Source organism: Neltuma alba, unplaced genomic scaffold, assembly GCF_004799145.2.
Source record: "Neltuma alba isolate B1F8T4 unplaced genomic scaffold, ASM479914v2 tig00013081_pilon, whole genome shotgun sequence".
NCBI lineage: Eukaryota > Viridiplantae > Streptophyta > Magnoliopsida > Fabales > Fabaceae > Neltuma > Neltuma alba.
Genome location: NW_021637411.1, coordinates 538,918 through 556,800, shown reverse-complemented (window position 1 = coordinate 556,800; position 17,883 = coordinate 538,918). Strand labels below are relative to the sequence as shown.

At 35.2% G+C, this 17,883-nt stretch overlaps 2 protein-coding genes and 1 long non-coding RNA gene across 4 annotated transcripts; 1 reads left to right on the top strand and 2 right to left on the bottom strand.

Annotated features, from left to right (window-relative positions):
• Positions 1 to 995: 995 nt before the first annotated feature.
• On the bottom strand, positions 996 to 17,276 carry LOC114734206 (myosin-binding protein 7). Of its 2 annotated transcripts, XM_028921764.1 has the most exons (8): positions 17,264 to 17,276; positions 12,097 to 12,099; positions 5,209 to 5,496; positions 3,419 to 4,931; positions 2,929 to 2,975; positions 2,113 to 2,251; positions 1,494 to 1,572; positions 996 to 1,236 (listed from the first exon to the last, which is right to left on the bottom strand). In XM_028921764.1, the coding sequence occupies exons 4-6, from the start codon at positions 4,733 to 4,735 to the stop codon at positions 2,143 to 2,145; spliced, it is 1,473 nt and encodes a 490-aa protein (XP_028777597.1). In that variant the 5' UTR covers positions 4,736 to 4,931; positions 5,209 to 5,496; positions 12,097 to 12,099; positions 17,264 to 17,276; the 3' UTR covers positions 996 to 1,236; positions 1,494 to 1,572; positions 2,113 to 2,142. The 2 variants fall into 2 exon arrangements, with proteins under 2 accessions (XP_028777597.1, XP_028777596.1); XM_028921763.1 differs by having other exon boundaries at positions 1,124 to 1,236; positions 1,494 to 2,251.
• Positions 7,246 to 9,216, top strand: LOC114734210 (uncharacterized). The gene is made up of 2 exons (XR_003739142.1): positions 7,246 to 8,221; positions 8,322 to 9,216. It is a non-coding gene; the product is annotated as an uncharacterized LOC114734210 (long non-coding RNA).
• Positions 12,582 to 16,245, bottom strand: LOC114734208 (probable carboxylesterase 15). The gene is made up of 2 exons (XM_028921765.1): positions 15,502 to 16,245; positions 12,582 to 13,107 (listed from the first exon to the last, which is right to left on the bottom strand). The coding sequence occupies exons 1-2, from the start codon at positions 16,167 to 16,169 to the stop codon at positions 12,801 to 12,803; spliced, it is 975 nt and encodes a 324-aa protein (XP_028777598.1). The 5' UTR covers positions 16,170 to 16,245; the 3' UTR covers positions 12,582 to 12,800.
• Positions 17,277 to 17,883: the final 607 nt, after the last annotated feature.

Here is a 17,883-nt window from a genome sequence, read left to right as displayed (position 1 = left end):
AATTTAAATTCAGCCCCAGAAAACGGAGGAACCAACTTGTGTCACGAACGATGCTATGGGAAGCCAGGCTTCCACCAATCATCTCGGAATAAAAAATTATCGTCGCGCTTGTTTTTCGGGTTGCAAAATCTCAATGTCCTCTAACTTAAAAATTTAAATTTAAACTATTTCTCTAATATCAGGAAAAAAAACGCCCTTTTTTGGCCAAAAGAAGAAAAATACTCCCTTTCCATGTATCTCCCATGTTAATTTCTATAAGAAACAAATGTGAACGCCAAATAAAGAGAAAGAAACACGAGCTTTCTTAACACAAGTGCGGCAGTTTAAGTCAGTTATACTGCCTCCGGCCCTAATTATAATTTATAAGACCTCATTTGTGTTACAAAGGAAATGTTATAATTAAAAAAGAAAATAGTATTAATGTGTAATACTCTTTCCAGTCTTTAATATAAAAACTAATTATTAATTTAAATAAATTAAAAAAACTAATTAAATTAGTTATTTATAATATATATACATTGTCTTTTTTAAAATATCATTATTAATCAATTGTATCAACTAAAATTATCATTGTTATAAAAACTATCTTAAAATAAAATAGATAAATGCAAGAAGACAAATTAGATTAAAATCTTATATCTAAATCAAAATAAAATCAAACTAACTCACCTTAAAAACTGGAGGTAGTAAACAAGACCCTCACAAAAATTAACCAAGTTAACTCATTTAATGATGAGGTTATCACTTTTTCATAAGGGCATGATTAGAATAAATACTTTAAAAATAGCTGATTAATTCTTGTATACAAGAACAAAACCATATTCACATAATTCTCCTATAATTAGAAGAAACGAAACGAGCGGCGGACGTAACCTTATCTATATAAAATAATAATTATTTTAAATTAAGAATAACTAATATTTAAACTTTCAACAAAACAGATATGAAATTTATTGGCAGAGATGAAAAAATTTTAAAATTTTTTGCAACATTAATGATAAAAATTATTTTTTTTACAGTATTTTAACTTTAAAGAATCAATAAAATATTGTTTAACTTATGCTAAGTAAAGAGAGAAATTAATTTACAAACGATATTTATGATTTGTAAGCGATGCAACTTCCAGAACCTTTAATATTGGCATATCAATATTGATATGCTAACGAATATATTCAGACAAATTACATTGCCATTAACCCAGTCGTACCCATCTACCTCTGGACCAAAGTACACAGCCTGCAAGGCCAGAAAAGCTCTACAATGATCAGTCGAATCCATTATTAATCCAATTTAATTCTAATAGAACAATTGTAAGAAAAATAAAAAATCCTCCTCCGTTTTCTTCTTCAATGAAATCGCCCTATTGCTCTACCCCTCTCCCTCCTTTTATTTTTAAAATTAGCCAAAATCATGCATGCCTCTCCTGAATTATCCTATAAAGATCCTTGGATAAACATGGCAAAGGCAATCATACATATCCAGAGCACGCATACCTCAAGCAAGCCTGCAATTCTCCATCATCGCCGTGAAGTCAATACTGGTGGACTTCAAGCAAATGGGGCCAGCGCGCAACTGCAAATTCGTTTTCGTCAAATATGTCTTGATCAACTTCTTGTTCCCCCATTCACCAATTCAATTGAGACAAAAACGGCAGACCCTCGGTAAACAACAAATTGTCACTAATACTTGATAGCATATACAATATGGATATTATACAAATTTACATAATCAATACAGAAAGAAACGAGCTGGGCAAGAACCCACAATCAAACCAGCGGTAAGTTGGAACTGGAGATATGAAGTTGAACTGCATGGTACAACAAAGAGGAACCTTGAAACAATGCGATGTACAGGAGAACTGTAAAAGGACATGCGCTTCGTTCTCAAACAAACCATGAGTATGTACGCTCGTATTGCAAGTTCCACCGATCACCCAACAAATCATATTCAATTCATACAGAAGAAATAATAGAAAAATGCACAGAACACCATTTTCTCAGCATGAAAGAGACCCAGGCAGGAAGAAAAGGAGAGAGAAATCTCAGAGTGGTAGTAGTGTGATTAAAATTCAGTTTGCGATTGGTAATTTGGTATTCCCACATCCGAGCTTACCCTCTGCAAGCCAGTACGGAAATTCAAGAACTAATCTCCCAACTGGGTGACTGAGACGCATCTCCATGGCCTCCCACGGGGTCTCTTGTCCAAAAGCATTAGTAAGCCCACACCATTGGCTGGTAGCCCAAACATATACCTATTGTTCAAAGAAATTTAGGAAGATGGATAATATCGGGTCAATGAATTATTCAAGGCACCCTCTCAACTACGCGCAAAAAATATCAGCGCAAGTAGTTCCCAAGAATAATAAGAATAAGAATAATTGCAAAAATATCATGCACCAACTCAATCTAATTGCTGTCCAGTCCGCGAGAGCATATATATAAAAGGTTGTGCCCTGAGGTAATTGTATCAATATGAAGTCACCAATTCGGATAGAATCTCAAAAGTTCTAGTACAGAATTTATGTCAACAGCTTCTATACCATAATAAAACTATATTTTCCAATAATTTTAAAAATATCCAAACCTAAGCTGTATGTTTTATGAGCATTGGCCGTGTATATTCTAAAATTGTGTTCTCTTCAAAACAAGTTCTCATGCTCAGATGGCTGCAATTCATTCCTAATTTGGCACAAACTTCAGTAGACTAATTAGTCAACAACAACCACACAAGCCCGATTCCACTAGGTCAAGTCAGCTTCATGGATCACAAAACAGCATTGTATTATATCAATAACCAAATCTTTGGATAAATTGTAAACCAAAGGTCCCTCTGAATAATCTCATTGAGTGTTCTCAATAGACTGCTCAGTCATTACAGACAAAATCATAAATCAATATATGCGAAGCTATTATGGAGATATCTACTTACTTGCTTTGACCAGCTTTCTTTCTCCACAAAACCAACGATATCATCCACTGAATACAAAACGAGATAAAAAAGAGCATAAGTAACATGGTAGAATTCTGTCCTGATAATAAAACAACAATCATTTTCCAGGGGGAACATTAGCCATTAAAGAACTCATTAAAATGTTTCATGTACTAACTTGATAGGTTAGCCACAACAATATTTGAAAAGAAACTAAGAAAATTAATGTATTCGCTTGCTAATTGCCTGTGAGAAATTTTCAAAAATTTGGAAAATTGAAATCTGATTTTTCGTAAACTTCCAGCACAAAAAAAAAAAAAAACCTTGAAAACCTCAACTAAAAGGCAAACAAATTATGAATGACAAATGAAATAAACAATAACACCTACAAATTGAATAAAATGAATAAAACATGAAGACACATAAGAAAATCACTTCTAATCCACAATATGGTAAAAACACATGCGTAATGTTGATATTGTTTTCTTACCTTAAAAATTGACAAGAATGAAAAACTTCTAACGACAAGCGGCTTCCTTACTGCCATTCTTCTTTGTGGTGACATGCCTTTGCACAAATGTTGAGCTATTTCCTTAAGTAGCAAAACCTGTGCTTTATCAGTGCGCATTGAAATGATTGCTTGCCTCATTGACTCCCTATCAGCCTCAAGAGCTTGAAGTCTCATGTAAAGCTTCTTTATGTCTGGATCTTCAAAGTCAGCACGATTCAGTGACTCCATTGGAGCGGTTGAATAATCTTCATAAACAGCTCCATGTTTGGACTCTGAAACACCTTTGTATGGTGTCCTCGTATGAACAGAGTCAATAGTATAAACTCTATCGCCCATATCATCACCAGTTTCTGATGCATAATCTACCCTTCTCAAATTGGAAGGGTCATCTGTCTGTGAGACAGAATCCATCTTCCTAAAGCTCTTGGGAGAATCCACTATGAATGAACTTGAGTCGTTGGATATCCTTCTTGTATGTCTACTCCGCCTTGGAGATTGTCCAACTACCTCCCTCTCTAGAATAGTTTTCCCCATATAATCCCCATCCACTTGATTATGAATAGAACTTTTCTCTATTTGGGAGATTCTATTTTCCAAGTTTCTCAATCGATCAGGAGTTTCACCAAATGCATATTTCTCAATATCTGTGTCATCATTCTCAGCATCCATGGCAGCATGTTCACTGCATTTTAAAGGAGGGTAGTCATAGGTGGGGAGCTCATATTGATCACCCCATTCCCCCAAGCTCAGGTTCCCTTCACCTGCTGCCACTGATTCCGTGAGGCCATAACTCATCATCCTGTGCTTATAAGCCTGAACCTCACATGTAAGCGCCTGTATTGTCAGTTCTCTCTTATACAACAAGTCCTCCAATGCTAAAAGCTCCTCCTGGTCATGCGACGTCTTCTCCTCTGCAAAACGCTTGAATTGCCGAGCTTCCATTTCAATCTCTGCTTTCTCCCTCTGCAATCTCAATATCATAGACATGGCCTCATTTGCTGCCGTTGATGAAGCATTTCTTTCCTCCTCCAATTCAGCGCATAGATCTTGTATTGCTTGTTGTTGCCTGGCAACTGTCTCACGTAACGCTTCACATTCATTGTCGATTTGGACCCGTGCAACTGAAAAGCAATCCAACTCAGGTATAGAGAATTGGTCATCCCTTTCAAACTCATCAAGCTTCCGTTTAACAGTACGAAGCCAGGTTGCTGAAGAATCAGCTGCCAGCGAGCAACTACAGTCGCAGTTGCAACATTTAACTGAATTCGTGGAAGATGGAACTGCTTCTGAATCCATAAAACAAGTCACATTCGAATTTCAACAAACAGAAAATCACCAAAGGTCCGACAGATCAAAAATCGGAGAACAGTAGATTTCATGGGAGCTATAGCATCTTCTTCTCTTCATGTTACCATTAGGCATTCTCTTACCCTCACACTAACCCAAAATCCTTCGATGTTGCCCCTCTCAGCCCAAACAATCTCAGGCAAACCTACAAGATAGAACAGATAACGACATAAAACTAAATGAAAAAACAAATTAACAACGCGAACATGGAGGAAACGAGATTATTCCAGTGAATAAATGTCAGCGCCAGCATTTTCGACTTCAAAATAAGCTCAAGGCTTTTTTTTTTTTTTGGACTCAAAAGCTCAAGGCTTAACAAGAAATGAATTCGCCGAAGTTGAATATGTCTAAAGCAAAGTATTCTGAAAATTTTAAAACAAAAGAAGCCAGAAATAGAAAAAAGTTTAATGAGAAAAAATAACCTCAGAGAACTAGTTGTAAGGAATCAAGAGTCGCCCGCTGAGGACGTACGAAACAGAAATTGAAGGTCACTTTCCTGGAAATTTCGCCCTCGATTTAAGATCCGAACCAAAATTAAGAAGAGGCCACCAGCAACCAGCAACGAATGGAGAGAGAGGGAGAAAAAGACCAAAACATTCGTCCCCGCTTTCTTGTGAGGAAAGAATTCACGAGCGGGAACGGGGTTCGGAGGGAGGGAAAATAGAAGGTGAAAAAAATAAAAGATAAAGATGATTTGGAAACCCTAGAGTCTCATTTTGTTTGTTTTCTGCGGAGTTGTTAGGTTTGTTTGTATACGTTCGTCTGGGCTTATATTTCTCGGAAATCGTAATAGTGCTTCTCTCAAATTTCAATTGCTCCCTCCGCCCAGAGGCGCAGAGAGAAAGAGAGATGGACGGCTGGCGATGTGTAGTTTGTACTTTGCATCATCCGCAATGGTGACGTTTTTGATGGCTCAGCTGCATTCTCCGATTCCACTTTACAACTATTTACCGCCTTAATTAATTCTTTTGTTTTCTGGTCCCGCCTTACTGCGATTTACGCTTTAATTTTTTATTATCATATTTACCTTTTTTTAAATATAGATTTATTTAATTTTTATTTTGATTTTAAATATAAACTCTTAATCTATTTTATCTCTTATATATTTTTTAAAGTAGTTCTTCTAATAATAATATTTCTAGCCAATACACTTTATTAGCAATAATATTTTAGAAAAAACAATACTTATTTATTATAAATAACTAATTTAACTAATTTTTTTAATCTATTCAAATTAGTTAACTAGTTCTTATATTAAGAGCCGGAAGTAATTGTTTTTAAATGTTGTAAAGAACCAATATTATTCTCTCTATTTATTTATTAAACAAAACATCACTCCTTTTCCATTTCTTCTAAGGGATAAAAATTAATGAATTATTTATCAAAAAAGAATTTGGGTAAATTTATTTGAGCATCATGACGTCAGATTTTGATCCTGTCAGGACCAATATTATTGACCTTTTAGAAAAAGGAAAGTTAGTTTGAGTAACAGATTGTCCATTTTTAATGGGGGGGCCGTGAAATGATCCACTTAGTTCCCCTAGTTTGAGCGTACCCCGAAAGAGATAAGATAACTATTCATTAGTTTTCACTCCCTTGTCAGATTTTGCTTTGCTCCCCCCCCCAAAAAAAAAAACTCCTTGCCTACTCGTAAGGGGGTATGAGAAAAAACGGCAAAAGATTGAAAGATTAAGATATTATACGAGCTGTAAAGGCAATTATTTGGAATGATTTTTCAACTAAAAAATATACGTGGTGTGTGCTTTCTTTTCAACCCCTTTATGATTCATGATGGGGTCTTGAATCTTGATTGTCCCATATCGGAGCCATTACGCAATTAATAATATTTAATTCCACCAATTATCCATATTGTCTTAGATATTATTACATTTTATAAAATTATTAAATTAATATTTATTTTATATTTAACTTTTATTAATTTTTCTCCCGTAAATTACATGAGATGTAAAATCTAGCCTGCTGTTGTAATTAAGAAAAAAATTCTAGCCTACAGGTACTGTCATTTCCGTCATCCGCGTTCCCTCACGAAAATCGTATTCCCCATACGTATCTAGGATAAATATTCTGTTACCAACCAAAAAAAAAAAATCACCTGGAGTCGTTTGGCGGCTTAGCGTGGAGAGCATGCAGTGACGTAGATCTAGATCGCACGGTTTATATTGTTTTTCTTTTCAAGACTAGTCCTCCACTCGTCCCTAGACCAGGTAGAGAATTTTATTAAAAAACAGAAAACAAAAAAGGTCGCAGCCCGTAAATCGGGGGAAGTTGTGCTGGGGGGCCCACTTTAAGGCACATTGAGAATTGACAGTGGAATATACTTGTTTCGACCTTATCTACACGTGGACGCTGCACTTTACTTGGGCAAAATCGTGTTGGCTATGATTGACGATGAATGGGGTCAGGTTGGATTTTTTTTTTTTGGGGGGGGGGGGGGGGGAGGTGAGGTTGATGTTATATCCGTTGAGGATTCCAAAAATCCAAAGCTTTCAACAAATTTCCTGCTCAGCTTCAAAACGACGCTAGAGGTGGATTTTCAGGTGAAGGGTATTTTTGTGGACAAAAAACAAAAGTGAAGGATATTGTCTGTGAAGCTCCTCAACGGCTACCCGATATTTGAAGCACAGAGCGGAGTTGCCGTTGCGAAGCTGAAAACTTCCTTTATTAAATGAGATGCCAAAGATACGTAAATCTTTTCTCTTTTCCATCCATATATAGTTGTATACCCTACTGACGGAATAAGGGCAAAGAAAAACCCTATCATAAATCATAAAATTCGACTTCGAGTTTAATGTGTGTCAGTGATCTTTTGCGTTATAAAAGGCACATACTCTGCTTAGTTTGTCGGTACAGAAAGAACCAATAAATTCCAACAACCCGTAACTTTTCACGATCACTGTTGATTTCTGTGCTTTAAGAGTTTGTTCCTACCTGAACATGTCACCTCAGTTTGGCACCAAGCATTTGTCGCGGGCTTCATTTGCTTTTTCTTGCTTAAGTTTCTCGCTTTTGTAGATTGGGCCCGGAAGTGTTTACTCTGGGGTTTGATGATAAGGGCAGGTTAACCGGGCATTCAATGTTTAGCTTCTGGATAACGAGTTGGTGACTGGTGGATTGATTTCGGGGGATTAATTAACATTTTAACTTCCGACTTCAAAACCCTCTACATACTGAAGGGTCACAACCTGCTTGTGTTATTTAAATGCACTGCTTATACTGAGAATCCTTGAAATAATGCAGCTCTGAATTAAAAGGCATATGATATATATTTTCCGCAGGGCCATGGTAAAGAACTGAAGGTACGCAGAATTATGTGCTGAAACAAATTCGTGTTATTGTAATCCATCCAAATCTCACTATGTTATGGAAAGTCAGCAAGCTAAACATGACTCAGAAACCCTTTTCCATAAAGATGTGGTTGGAATCCATATGATTGAAACCTGTTCTTTTTTTTTTTTTAATAATTATTATGACCATGCATGGTCCGTTATATTCTTTTATGACCCTACTTCTGCAGTTCTGGATATTGGCTTTAGCTCTCCTAAAGGAATCAGCTGATATAAGTGGCTTCAATTAAGATCGACCCAGACAAGGCTCAAGAGAAAAAAAGACCTGCCTGCCGAAGCTGAACCGACATTATCACTCTTTTTCCTACTTCCTGAAAGCACAAGAAAAAGTGGAATTTGCATTGCATATCATGCTCATAAAGCTAACTTTGTGAGCAGTATCGCGGAACTAATTTCTAGCTTAACTATGGCAATGACCCATGAGTCTCTCAGCATTATATAACAGTGGCAGAAGCCCATGGACCGAGCTATTCTAAAACCCAATGGGACCAAAGAAGCCCACTTCCCAAGCTCCCTGCCAGGCCAGGATCTTTTCTTTTGGTCAGCAAATCCGCAGCATGGATGCTGAGAGACCCAACTGGGCCAGAATCTTGCGATTATAGAGTGTCTAAGAACTAATTTTCACCATGTTTGGAAATTAGTTTAAGGGCCCATGAACATCATGTTTTCACCGTCCAGGCCCCGGCTGTCAGAAACTCAGAATGCGGAATATCTCTTGATGTTGAAGGAGAAATCTAACTCTGTTGCCTAATTGTAACCATATTATATGCTGGATTCTAATTAGGATAGAGCACCTGGCTAGGCTAGCATGATCATATTAATAAAGTTCTAAACTTTTTTCATGCGGCTCATCAATTAAGACCACCTAGGCTCTCCGGTCGAAGCAGGCTGTATAGAGGAGACGCGACAATTCCCAGGTTTTCATGAGTACCACTCTGTTATAGCCTTGATCTTTTACAGTACTTCATGTTATCTTTCTCCTGCTTAGACAACGCTTTTTAGCAGAATCCAAGATTTGCGTCTGCGATCATCGTTTGAGTGGCCATGAAATGATTTTACAAAAGACTCTTGCTGTCATCAATGGTAGACAACAACAAATCCAATGAAACGTCGGATCATATATATTTACTTTCTTTGATCACCCTGGCTGACTTGCTGTGACCCCAATATCGAATCTTTTCAATGCCAGAATCCTGGGCAATCTAGTAAACATCAGGGTTTGTCGACTATATTTTTCAACTCTGTCCAAGTATAGTCAGTTGCATTTCGCATAATGGAAATCGTGTTCAGAACAAACCTGATCTATTTTTGATATAAAATCCAAGGTTTTTACAGGAGCATCATATATGTTTTGAAAAGCTTCTTCTGTCACATTTTGTCAAGTACGCGTGCCAGTTCTTTCTTTTTGCTAAGGCACATGTATTATTCTATTAGAGGCAATCCTATTTAAGGTGCACTAAGTATGGGCACTTCTTCTATCAGATATTTGAATCTTGATTCGTTACGTTACTAGACCCAACTCCTGTTAATATATGTCAATTCTTTCGTTTCATCATGGCTCCAGTACATAGTGAAAATAATCAGCAGACTTGGGCCCAGGAGCTAATTGACGATGTCTCACAAAGAAGTCGCTCACAATCTTTTTTTATTCGTTTGGATTTAAAAATGGGAGAAAGATTAAATGGTAACGCTTTTTTTTTTTTTATTGTTTTCGAGAGTTTTCTCATCTATTATTTTTTAGACCCATTTAGAATAGTTTATAAGCAGCTTTTCAACAGTGATTTATGAAATACAAGAGAAATATGTAAGAAGAGTTTTGTCTCGATTTACGTGAAATGGGTTTATGGGAAATTTTCACCACTCTGCCAAACGAAGCCTTTCTCTCTTATTTTTTTAATCCTATATGCATAAACTTAGAGTAAATGATCCGTAAAGTGATGAGAAATTCATACACCAGGAAAAAAAAAACAGGAGAGCAAATGTACATTTATTTTTATTTTAAATTTAATTTATCATTTTATTTTAAATAATTTAGATCTAAATTTTATATATAGAAATCTGAATTTAAATCTTATGAAATGAAGGTAGTTTTGGCTTTTGGTACAAAAAGAATAAAAATGAAGGTAATTTTGGCTCAGCTATACATTCGATTCCAGGGATCCTAGATGCGGACCCACCAAATCGTCATAAGATGATTTTGAGTAGGGCAAAATCACTTTGTTATTTATTACAAATAAAAATCATTTTATTAGTCGCCTGAGACAGAGATTATGACGACAATCCATATTTTACGACTGCGTCCGTGTGGTCCGTCCTTTTTCCCCCCTCTATCTCGAGGCCAATTATATTTTCAATAAAAAAACGCAGGTGATTTGTGCCCTAATAATTATATTCACCCGACCAAATCAGGCCTCAAAGGAAGTTATCGGCGACTTATTTATTAATTAATGAGGTTTTCATGTAGCTAGACTTAAATTTATGCTCTTTTCTTTTTTGTAAGATGTGAGGTAAATTATATTATAATTAGATATTATATTGGTTCCATGTGTTCACCAAATTTAACAAATAAATATCTTGTTTGCAGTAATGTAACTCGTGAGGGTTATTATATTTTATATTAAGCATTAAAATATTGACGTGCTTCAATAATATCTTACGATCTCGGATATTTTTATATAAATTTTGTCACATAGTGATTATTAGGTTATAGCAGGTTTATGGGGAAAATCTATTTTTCGCCCATGTGGAAAGCATTGAGTATTTTTATGCAAGATAGATATTTAATATAAATCACTCGAGACAGATATGAGAGTTTTTTAAATTTTTTTCTGGATCAGATTATTCATTTGTTGAAATGAACATTTCTACCACTTTTCATTTCACAACCAAAATACTTGATAATATGTATAATATATTTTTTTGCCAACGATAATATGTATAATATATAAACCTATCTTTATGAAGGTAATCTTTTTTTTTGAAAATAGTAATCACTTTAATTTTAATGCTTGAATATACTCATTTGGTTTTTAATAGAAGAGTTATTTAACTAATTTGAATATGTTAAGAAATTATTTTTAAAAAGGTAGACATAATCTCCTTAAAATATCTCCATATAATATAGGATTACATATTGATTTATAAATTAGATATATTAGTTTATAAAAAATTAATAAACATGATAAATGAAATAAATTAATTAAAATTTTATATTTAGAATCAAAATCTAATTTCACAATTAATTCTTATATTTAAAATTAAAAAAAATATAGATAAGAAAGAACAGCATAAGCGTGATGTAATCAACATCAAGCACAATAATTTTCACTAGCTGACAACAGTGGTTGAGCTATGATTAATTAACATAAGCTTATGATACAAGGTAACCACGATATATGTTTATCACAACTGACAAGATCATTTTAGTCCACATTCAAAGGGTTTTCAACATATAGTTAATATGCACGAGCTTCCCTTCAGTCATACTGACAAATGATTGGACCCAACTCAAGAACCTTAATACCTGTCTTGTCCATCATCCCATGTCTCGCGGGTTACTGCAGGCATAATAAGATAACAGTACTTTCAGTATTTAATATAAAATTTAGTTAACTAATTTTAATATATTAAAAAACTTGTTAACTTAGTTATTTGTAATAATTAGGTATCTTTTTTTTATATAATACTCTTACTAATCTATGTATTAACTAGAATTATAATTTGATGAAACTTTTAATATATACTCCTCCGGTCCTTATTATAAGACCCAATTTGACTTTTTATTTGGTCCTAATTATAAGACCCAATCCATTTTGTCTCTTATATTTATGCATTTTTTTCCAAGATAATCCTTCTAATAATGATAGTTTTAGCCAATATACTTAATCAGCAAGGATATTTTAGGAATGACAACACTTATTTATTATAATAACCAATTTAACTTACTTCCTTAATCTCCTCAAATAAGTCAATTGGGTCTTATAATTAGGACCGGAGGAGTACAACTACTCCTCCGGTCCTTAATGTAGGACCCAATTCTTGAGTTGATTTTGGTCCTAAATATAAGACTCATTTTTCATATTTATTATTTTTTTCTAAATTATCCTTATGAATACTCCCTCAACCATAATCAAGTAGAAGAGGGAGAGGGGGTATTAAAAAAGATGGTTATGGTATTTTAGGAAAAATGCGTCACTTTTCTTATAATTAACTAGCTTATCTAACTTTCTTAATCTAATCAAATTAGTTAAATGAGTCTTATATTAAGGATCGGAGGAGTACTACAAAAACTATTTTAAAAATAAATAAATATAAAAGACAAAGTAAATTGATATATTATATTTAAGATCAAATTGAATGTCAAACCAGTTTTTATACTAAGAATCGAAGGTATAATATAGTGCTATCATTTATATTAACATATATTAACAGCAATCAAAGCCAAAAGATAATAATCTTACTCTCACTATATATAGCTTTGCTTATACAGTTACACCCACAAACAAGCTACAAGCATCACTCAAATAATCATACTCTCACAGACTACTATGCAGACCAAACTGAAAATTCCAGAGACACCAATCTAAGCAATCGTATATATTATATATCAGCAATATATAATCATAGACATGTGAGAAGCTGAAAGATTTTTAAGCAGAATTTCGAAGCAGGAATCGTTGAATGATTTGGAGGGCCTCTTCTGCAACATCTGAGTAAGAATCATGCGAGAAAAAGCCATGTTCTCTTCCCTCAAACTCAACGTACTCGATATTCTTGCCCAGTTCTTTTAGCTTTTCTGCATAATCTTTTGCCCTGTCCTTCAGTAATTCTCTTCCTCCTACCATCACCAAAATAGGGTCGAGCTTCACTTGTGCCGGATCTGGACTTTCAGGTCCGAATGGATTAGCCAATGGATGGTCTCTGTTTTTTCCAACAGGCATGGAAAGCCTCCAAAATCTGTTCCAAAAGCAAAGATACTATTATTATTATTAACACTGTGTACATATCATACTATCAATATCATAAATCCTGTTTGACTGTATCCAATTATCTATTCCCACATATTAGTGGGATTTTGCGGGGGGAAACAATGGATAAAGAAAAGAGAAAAGGTTTCGACCATAAAAGAGAAAAGAATCACTTTGCTATTGGATTAGGCACGTCCTCAATTGAGAAAAAGAATACAAATGATTCTTTAATCTAACATTATTAGTGGCCTGGGTTGATATTGGAAGATTCAATTATTCTTAATATTTTGCATGTGCGGCGGTTGTACCTACTTTTACTTTATTCATACAGTGAGAAGTGACGCGTGCAATTTGAATTCAAATCTTTTATTCAAATTTTAAATGTTTATCTGCCATGTAGGGAGTGTTTGGCAATATGAAAACCATGGTTTCAGAAGCACTTTTTCGCAAAACGAGACAAACTCCTCTACATATTTACTTCGTAAACCGTAAAAGCACTTCTGAAACCATGATTTGGTTTCTATCCAAACACCCCCATAGTCTAACTTAGTTAGGTTTAAGTTAAGTGGCACTGTCATTTTTCTTTTGGAGATGGAATAAATTAAATCATATAATTAAGTCAAGAGACCAGTAATCTGAAGTTCATATACTGACACAAAAGCCAGATCATGTGCAGAATAGCAGGAAGGCCACTTGCTGTGGGGAGGACCTGACCCATAAAAATGGGAAATAAAATAATTGCGAAAGCAATTGATGTGAGAAGGAATATAATAGGAATCCCAAAAGCAAAATTCCTTTTAAAAACAACTAGCCAAAAAGCTAATGACGGATGCGTTTACCCGTCTCCATATTTAATTGGTCGACGTTTGTTGACGTGGCAATTGTGGTGGCACCACGAGGGTGACATAATATACAGAGGTCCAACGTGGAACTGACAAGTGTTCTTCTCCATAGTAGAATATGTGTATAGATCCAAAAATCTTATTAGCTCAGAGTTAGGTTCATATTTTTTTAAAAAAAAAATTTAAGTCAGGAGAGAGTTGAGGGTCAATTGCTTTGACGTAGGTGGTCATTTCGGAATTACCCAATTTATATTAATTAAAGAAGGTTGGTTAGTTGGGTTGGTTAATGAATGTATCAAAACAAAGAATCTGATCAAGACATTTCTCTTAAACAGAGATATTATTGATGTGTTTAAGGTTCAGAAACATGGATCATGTGAAGATTTTGCCTGGCCGGGTGTTTGAGCTTTCCTATTAATTTGGAAGTAAGTAATCTTAACAATTAAGAGTAAGGGGGTTAATTTACAGGATACATCGAAATTACCTTTTTACGAGGTTGTAGTAGCTAGAGTGAGTGATCGAGGAGAGCTTTATAATGGGTGGATATTTTCCATCATTGTCTAGAGAGTGAAGGGGAAGGCAAATCGTGGTTGTGTCATATTCATCTCATATGGACGAAAACAAACAAGTGAAGTGATGAGTGACACAAGATTATGTGTGGGTATTTTCATACATATAGTGATTTTCATGAGAGGCACCCATACTCCTCCACTAGCTACCACCTCCACCACCCCATTCAATTCGTATCCCTTTCCTCACCTACGTAGCCACTATTTCCAATCATTTTTGACCCAAAAAAAGAAAAAAAACTCATCCTCCTCATGTGTTTGTGTGTGTGTGTGTATATATATATATAAAGTGGTCCATATTTATTCAATTTATTTTTTTAAGACTAAATAATTAAAAACGCAATAATTAATAAGGAGAATCATCAGGTGTACTTTTCTCATTTCTTGGAATATGTTACTAGATATGGAGTATGAGTTTTTCTATTTTAAGTGATGCTTTGAAAATTACATACGTGCACACACATCTTAGGATATGGTACTAGATACGGAGTTTGTAGTGTTTTTTTTTTTTTTTGGCCTGAGAGTTTGTCGTGTTTTAGGTACTTCATTAGAAAAGTAAAAAACACAGACACAGGCGCGCATACACGCATGATCTTGCGACACAGCTGACTGGGTAAATGTATTTAAATTATTGTTTAGGGTCTTTATAAAATAATTGTTTGGAGTCACAAAATTGATCGCATTTAGTGCAATAAAACTTAATAAAAAACGTAAAATAAAAAATTGACCTTGACTGTATACACATGCAGTGGAAGACCATATATGGTACGCAAATGATCACAAAGTAGATGATAAGACTGTGCTATAGAAGACTATGGAGAGGGTTTGTAAGCAGGTAACAGTTAAGAGTAATTATTACTATCTCTGGTCTTAACTATAAAAATTTGTTTATGAACTATAAACAAGATTTTATAATTAGAACCGGAAATAATATCTGTGTAAAGCCAAACAAAATGAAAATAAAAATATTACCTGTCAAGCATTTCTATGCTCAAAACCTCTTCAGGGGGACCCTCCTCTGAGTTGGTTCTAGCCTCTCCCCCAAAAAATGGAGCCAATAGCACATAACCTCGTACGCGAATCGGATCCAAATCTCTTGCTTCGGATCCAAACCGAACCGCTAAATGATGAGCAATATTACCCCCGGACGAGTCTCCCACAATGAACACACGGTCAAAGTCAACGTAACCATTCAGCCATGCATAATCCTCCCCCGTCGACGACGCCACCCTCTGAACCCACCTCACTGCCTCCACGGCGTCGTCCAACGCCGCTGGAAGCCGGTGCTCAGGAGCCAGTCGGTAATCTGGCGCCGCCACCACCACCCGGAGCCTGGAAGCGAGGCGGACGCAGCAGTTATGGACGTGGGGCCATGTACGCGAGCCAAAGCAGAAGCCTCCGCCGTGGAAGAACATTACCAGAGGCCTTTTGGTGATCTCAGAACCAGAGGATGGTTGGGGTTTGAAAATTCGAAGATAAAGATCGAAACTTTTGTGAAAGAGAGAGTCTTTGAAGATTACAGGTTGATCTTCAACGACAGAATCCTTGAATTTGATGTCATTGTTGCGGTAAATGGAGCCGTCGCTGTAGAGTTGGAGAAAACCCATGCAATCCTCGACTATACGCGGAAGAGAACCCATGGGTTTCAAGGGGTTTTAGTTGACTGGTAAATTTTCGATCACTTTGAGAAGAGAAGATTCACATAAGTATGTATATATAGAGAATCAATTGACGGAAAACTGAGAGGGAATGACCCGACCGGGGTGGTTGTGTAATTTCACGATTGCTATATGTGGTGGGAGGGGCACATGCATGCGGGGCTATTGGTTTGTCCTTTCATAATTGGTTTGTTTTTTATTTTGTTCTTTGACTGTGTGAACTTCCGCAGATGAGCTTTGGGAATGGGTGGCTATGGATCGTACGTGATGTAGGTTATGTTATCTTGGAGAATTATATCGGTAATATGCATGCTCATTCCGTCCTAAACATAAGAATTAATCAAGGAGTTAATTTTAATCATAGATATGAGATATTAATTCATTTTATCTATTATATTTATTTTTTTAATAAAAATTGTATACTGTATGTGTATGACATGCTCATGGAATTTATATATATAAATGTTACATGGTCTTGGATTTTGAAAAGTTCATTTATATACTTGAAATATGATGTCTTCCACATCAGCTAACGCAAGCAAGCAAATTTTAAAATCTCCGATTAACATGAAACAAGGGATATTGTTCCCTTAATCATAATATCTAGGATGAGATCTTCGTTTGATAAAACTATTGTACGTGATTGTCGTCCTATGCAATGATGTGTTATACAATTGAGAGATACTGATAATAGAGATTCAGCCAATTTATATGTATGTGGAGGCCAACCCCTTGATTAGTCATTTACCACTGTATGTGTGTGATGGTCGGTTCAGAATTTCTTCTCTTCTCTTTCCATCCTCGTTCCTTTTTTTTCTTTTCCGAACCGGCATGATGGTCATCCTCCCCAATAATGTTATACAATTAAGTGGTTAATAGATAATGGGAGTATAAAGTCAGTCAAAAAAACACGCGCGCGCGCGCACACATTCCGCGTCCTGTTCTTCCCCTTCTCCCCCCAAAAAAAATACTCATCCTATCCTTAATATAAGATGTATTTAAATAATTTGATTAGATTAAGGAAGTTAGGTAAGTTAGTTAATTATAAGAAAAGTGACACATTTTTTCTAAAATACCATAATCATCTTTCTTAATACCCTCTCTCTCTCTTCTACTTGATTATGGTTGAGGGAGTATCGATAGGGATAATTTAGAGAAAATTGATAAATATGAAAAATGGGTTTAATATTTAAGACAAAAACCAACTCAAGAATTGGGTTCTATATTAAGAACCGGAGGAGTACGGTCAGTCTAAATTTGAATTTTCTGCATTTAGCTGAAAAACGTGATATGCAAATTTAGGGGGGAAAAATACAATCTAGTTACTTAATATAATCAAGGGGTTTGACTTGGCTATTGAAAAAAAAAGAAAAACAGCCGTGTTAATTAGGACCCGTTATGAAGTTATAATCATTAACATTGATTTCGTGAAAAATGTAAATGTATACTTATGAGAACTGAAAAGCGAATTAATTTGTTATGGGATATATAAAAATAGGATGGGTGGCTAATTAATGTTATATTATTTATATCGACGTATGCAACTGTTTGCTCAATTTTTGAGCAATTGATTTATTTTTTCTGGAATTTGTCTGATTTTAGGAAAAGAGAAGGTCTGTATAAGGACTTCATAACGTAAATTAAACATTGAATGGATGATGCAACTTATTACTTTTTGTTCACATACGAGTTTTAT

Coding starts and splice junctions, on each gene's coding strand:
- LOC114734206 (XM_028921764.1), bottom strand. CDS start 4,735: ATGGATTCAGAAGCAGTTCCATCTTCCACGAATTCAGTTAAATGTTGC. Junction 2,976..3,418: donor CATTCTTGTCAATTTTTAAG/GTAAGAAAACAA, acceptor TTTTGTATTCAG/TGGATGATATCGTTGGTTTT. Junction 2,252..2,928: donor AAGAAAGCTGGTCAAAGCAA/GTAAGTAGATAT, acceptor TTTGAACAATAG/GTATATGTTTGGGCTACCAG.
- LOC114734208 (XM_028921765.1), bottom strand. CDS start 16,169: ATGGGTTCTCTTCCGCGTATAGTCGAGGATTGCATGGGTTTTCTCCAA. Junction 13,108..15,501: donor AGCATAGAAATGCTTGACAG/GTAATATTTTTA, acceptor CTTTTGGAACAG/ATTTTGGAGGCTTTCCATGC.